General features: G+C 61.4%; 1 protein-coding gene across 1 annotated transcript; it reads left to right on the top strand.

The window, feature by feature from the left end:
* The first annotated feature begins 1,098 nt into the window (after positions 1-1,098).
* Positions 1,099-5,304, top strand: TCN2 (transcobalamin 2). The gene is made up of 10 exons (XM_062590174.1): positions 1,099-1,285; positions 2,253-2,442; positions 2,521-2,613; positions 2,746-2,903; positions 2,987-3,148; positions 3,243-3,418; positions 4,015-4,189; positions 4,327-4,519; positions 4,652-4,773; positions 5,088-5,304. Exons 1-10 carry the CDS (start codon positions 1,231-1,233, stop codon positions 5,147-5,149), a joined length of 1,386 nt encoding a protein of 461 aa, XP_062446158.1. The 5' UTR covers positions 1,099-1,230; the 3' UTR covers positions 5,150-5,304.

Here is a 5,304-nt window from a genome sequence, read left to right as displayed (position 1 = left end):
TCTCTGTATTTCTGTGTGACACACCTTCTCCATCAGGGCAGACACAAAGATGTGCCCTGCAGGCTGTTTCAGACTGCTGGCCAGTACATCCTTCACTTCTGTATCTTGAGCATCTGGAAGGAGGTGCTGGGCTTGGTGCCATGACAACTCCACTGCCACTGAGGACAAAGCCATACATATGTGTATGATTTTTTGGCCTGCTGCTTTCTCCCATGGTAGGTGAAACGAACACCCTGCCCAAGCCAACTGGCCAAAGGTCCCTGGAGCTCCCAGTGCCTAGCCAGGATGCAGGACTGGTACCGGTTGGCCTGGAGGATGCGGCTCCGTGGCACAACATGGTTGGACATGGCTGCTGAGCATCAGGGGTTTAAATTGCTGTGACAGCGGGTACTCAGGCGCTGAGGCTGGTGTAATTCAGCACTCATCATGCCCATTGCTATGGCTGTTACCTAGCTGCTGAGACAGTCAGGGGTTCCCCTGAGGTGCAGAGAACTACCGCGTTCAAGACAGGAGTGACTGGGCAGTGGCCAGGCAATGCCGGGTGTCCGTGCAGGCTGTCCTGAATTGCCAGGATTTCCCTTGGATCACAGTGAAGCAGGGCGGCAGCGCCTCCAGCAGGATAGACCATCTCTGCAGCACTCTGCATCGTGCTTCCCTGCCTGAGCTGTGCTGTTTAACTTTCTGTTTTCAATTTCAATAAAAATCCGATTCTGGGCAAGAAGCTGAGTTATTTCCTTTTAAGGCTGCAGGGATGGAGGGCTCAGTATTTTTTTTTCTTTGCTAAAACTGGTGCTAAATTTAACCCTGATGCGCAGCAGTTTTGCTCTCACTGTGCCCATGCCCTGGCTGTGGTGCAGAGGGCAGTGGGACTGGTGCTGTTTGTCCTGTGTCAATAAGTGCACTGAGAAGTGGCACAGAGGGGACGAGGCATATTGGCAGTGGGAGAAAACAGAAAGGGAAAGCTGTTGTGACCACTTTACCTCTGCCCCAGGCTCTCTGTGGTTCTGCTCCCGCATTTCCCTTTTTTCACATTCAGCCAAAGTCCTTTCCTGTTTCTGCTGACTTGGCCCCAGCCTGCGGAAAGTGCCTCTTACGACACCTTCCTGTCCCAGGCGGCGCCTCAGCTCGGCTCGGCACAGCTCGGCCGGGCTCTGCGCAGCACTACCGGGTCTGCGAGTTGAGGCGAGCCGCCCTGTCTGTCCCCCGTGTTGCCGCAGACCCCGCGCCGGCATGTGGCGGCTCCTGGTCCTCCTGCAGGCTGCTGTCCTGCCTGTCCAGCTGTGCGGTGAGTATGGCAGCCACCCCGACATGGCCCCGCTGGCTCTGCAGAGTGCCTGCTTGTGCCCCACTGCCCTCTCCTGCACGGGCACCCCGGCCGCGACGCTGGCAGTGGGGCTGCAGGACAGCACACAGAAGGGACTGCCAGCACGGATGGCCTGCAAGCCACTCTGCTACCCGGCTGTGGTGTCAGAGATCCCAGCACTGTCGGAGAGGTCCCTAAAGCCAGAAGGACTAAGGGGAACGGGCACTATCCTGTGCTGCAGCCCTGGCCTCGGGGAGGACATCTGTCTTCTGAAAACCCTCTGGTGATGAGTTTTCTGGGGAGCAGCTCCCGAACTTGGCTCTCCCCGCTTCCCTGGTGTCCAGCTGAGCTCTGAGATTAGGCCTGTTACTGCTATGACAGTGTCAGCCCCTTCTCCTGGCTGAAAGCCCAGAGCTGTGATGAGGTTTTGCTCTCCCAAATTGGTCCTGCAGCTCTGATCCACACCTCTGTGATACCCTCTCCCAGCTTCAGCTGCTGCTAACACCACGCAGACCCCCATGAGGTCCCTGGAGATGCCCTTGGCCAGGGCACTGTGTCCCGGCAGTGGGGATGCCCTGGCTGAGGGCTGGCCAAGCACCCTGCCAGCCCCAGAAGTGCCTGTGGCACTGGTATCAGCGCATGACCGGGCGGGCAGAAATGTCCGGGGCTCGATTTCTCTCGAGCACGGCGGAGTTTCTGCGAGGGTTCTCCCATGCTTTCTCACTTAGATTCTTCCCTGTTTTGCAGGGAGATTTGGTGTTTTGGCCCACATGGGTGGGGGGAGCAGTGGGTGCTCGGCAGGCCCGGGAAAGGTTAGCTTGGCGCAGTCGAATCTGAAATGAGGAATCGCTGCTGGCTCCCAGACGAGGGCACGAGCTGTGGCTGCGGCACCTCCTCCCTTCTGTGCCGTTCCTCATCCTCCGCTCCATCTTCCTCCTGGGGCCGGCAGAGGTGCCAGAGGCAGTGGCGGAGCAGGCACACAACGTCAGCGCCTGGCTCCTGGGCCTGGCCAAGGACCCGGCGCGGAAGGCCAACCCCAGCGTCTTCGTGGCCCTTCGCCTTGCTGATGACCACAACCCGGCCTTGGAGGCACAGTACTTGGCGAGGCTGAAGGATGCCTTCCAGGGCACCCATGGCACGTACGTCCCCCGCGCTGGCTCCCTGTGCCCATGGTGGCCCGTGCTGGGCTGATGCCAAGCCCCACTGTGTCCCTGCAGGAGCTCGCAGGCGGCCAGCTGGCCCAAGCAGCCCCTTCACTGGCACTCTGCGGCACACCACAGCCGAGCATCTGGCTCCCACAGCCGCCACAGGTACCTGGGCATGTGGCAGCCAAGCCCAGCACAGAGGGGACGATGTCCCCACCACTGTCCTCTTGGGGCGATGGCTGCCCGGGCTCCTAGCGCCCACTCTGATGCCTCCATTGGTGGCACGGTGCTTTGCAGGAGCACTGCAGGGACGGTGAGGAAGAGGGTCCGGCCCAACACGGGGCGCCTGGCACTGTACATACTGGGGCTGCGGGCTGCCTGCCAGCCCCCAGCTGCCGGCGTCGAGGACCACCTGCTCACCCGGCTCAAGTACGCCCTGGAGAAGGACTGGACGGGTGAGCGCGGCACCCCGGGGGTGGCCACAAGCTGCACAGAGGGACCGTGTGTCTGCTGGGTGACGACAGTCCCTCGTGCCCAGGCTCCCAGCGGCATGGCCATCCCCTCACCAATTACTACCAGTACGGCCTGGGCATCTTGGCTCTGTGCGTGCAACGCAAGCAGGTCAAGGAGGAGGTGATTCACAGGCTCCTGGCGGCCCAGCAGCAGGGCAGGTTTGGGCACGGCGATGGGCATGCTGTGGGTAAGGCACGTTGGCCGTGGGCTGGTCCCAGGTGGCGGGTGGCACAGGGGCACACAGCACAGTGGGGCTACCCCTGCTGCCATGCCTCCCGCAGACACGGAGGCCATGGCGGGACTGGCCTTCGCCTGCCTGGACCAGGCGAAGCTTGTCCACAGCACGCTGGCCTTGGAGCTGCAGGAGGCTGTGCGGAATGTGCAAGGGAAGCTGCTCCAGGTGCAGGACCGTGATGGCTTCTTCGGCAATGTCTTCAGCACCCCCTTGGCCATGCAGGTGGGTGCTGCGGGTGGGGGTGCAGGAATGGGCACAGGCATGGGGGAATGTGCAGGCGTGGGCAAGGGAGTAGGGCAAAGAGAGGCTGGGGACAGCTGAAGGCATGGGTGAAGGTGCAGGTGTGGGTGTGGGTGTAGGTGGAAGCGTGGGTGGAGGTGTGGGTGCATGCATGGGTAGTGGCATGAATGGAGGCATGGATGCAGGTGGAAGTGTGGGTGCAGGCACAGGTGCAGGCACAGGCATGCATGCAGATGGAGATGTGGGTGCAGATGAAGGTGTGGGTGCAGGTGGAGGTGCAGGGGAAAGTATAGGTGTGGGTGCAGGTGTTGGCATAGGTGCAGGTGTAGGTGCAGGTGCAGGTGAAGGTGTAGATGCAAGTGTCCATTCAGGTGCAAGTGTGGGTGCAGGTACAGGCATGGATGCAGGTGAAGGTGCAGGTGTAGGTGAAGGTGGCAGTGTGGGTGCAGGCATGGGTACAGGTGCCAGCATGGGTGCAGATGCTGGGATGACAAGGGGACAAGGAATAGAGCCGCATCCTGCCTTGGGCTGTGACAGGTCATCCCTTGCCTGGAGACCTCATTCCTTTCTGCTTTCAGCTCTTCATTGCCACCAACACGTGCGAATCGGAGCCAGAGTACAGCTGGGCCAGGACCGCCCTGCTGCAGAACCTGGACGCCTTCACCAACCCCATGGCCATATCCCAGCTGCTGCCTGCACTGTATGGCCGCAGTTACCTGGACATCGCCTCCATGCACTGCCAGGGGGAAAGAGGTAAGGGTGAGGTGGCGTAGGGGCAAGCAGTCCGCTAGGCTTGTGTGGTGGCTCTGCCAAGGGTAGGGACGTGGGGACAGGGCTGGCACGGTGCTGCCACACGGCCGTCAGTGCCACGGCAGCTCTTTTTGTCGCAGGCATGCTGCAGCCCATCTCCCCCAAAGAGCAGCCCATGGGGCAGGAGAATATCGTCGTGCGGCTCGTGGTGGAGTGCCCCAAGCGGCTGTGCCACCATCATGTGCTCTACAACCAGTCCATGTCTGTGCCCGCTGGTTCCTCCCTCCTGGATGTGCTGCAGGTGGCCTCGAAGCAGGGACACCATGCCTTCACGTAGGCTGCCCCACACCCTTGTCCCAGCCCCGCTGTGGGGGATTGCCCTCCTCCCTGCAGGCCAGGGCTTCCAAGACCCGCTCCCCCCCACAGCCTCACCCTGCTCTCCTCCTCTTCTTCCCTCTCCACCAGGTTTAAAACTCAGGACAGCCTCTATGGCCCCTTTTTAACGGTGGTGATGAAAGTGGAAGCCAAGTGGCAAGAGCGGAGGTACTGGCAGCTTCTCTCGGCGCCTGGCACCAGCCTGCAGATGGGTGAGCACCAGGGATGGCAACAGGGAGGCCAGCTCTGCCCCGGCATTGGCTGACAGTGCCCCAACTCTCCGTGGCTGCTCTGTCCTTAGCAATGGGGTTGTGGCTCCTCGGGGCTCCCTGTGCTGACCCTCCATCAGGGACGCGGTGTGATGGGGCAAGAGGTGCTGCCTGTCCCCTTTTCTCTAGGGCCCAAATATCCTGTGGGGGCTGTGCAAGCAGTCACTGTGGGACGGCACCCGGGGGTGCCCCGATGCTGGTAGCACCCAGCTCCACTGGCCGCTCTCACCAGCCTAGCTCGCTGTGTCTCTCTGCAGGTATGGCCGACTACAAGCCTCATGACGGGGAGACCCTCATCCTGCGGCTGAGCAAGTGGTAGCTGGCGCATGCCTGGCTGCTGCGCGGGGGGGGCATGTGGCTGAAGTTGAGCAGCAAGTGGCACCGGGTGGCATGGGCCCCTGGCGCCACCGTCCTGGAGAGGAGAGCTCTGGCTAATGGGGCCAATGCCAATGAAATGCCTTTCTTGCACTGCAA

Source organism: Rhea pennata, chromosome 17, assembly GCF_028389875.1.
Source record: "Rhea pennata isolate bPtePen1 chromosome 17, bPtePen1.pri, whole genome shotgun sequence".
In the NCBI taxonomy this organism is placed as follows: Eukaryota; Metazoa; Chordata; class Aves; order Rheiformes; family Rheidae; genus Rhea; species Rhea pennata.
The sequence above is the reverse complement of the archived record's forward strand: the minus strand, read 5'-3'. Positions and strand labels throughout refer to the sequence as shown.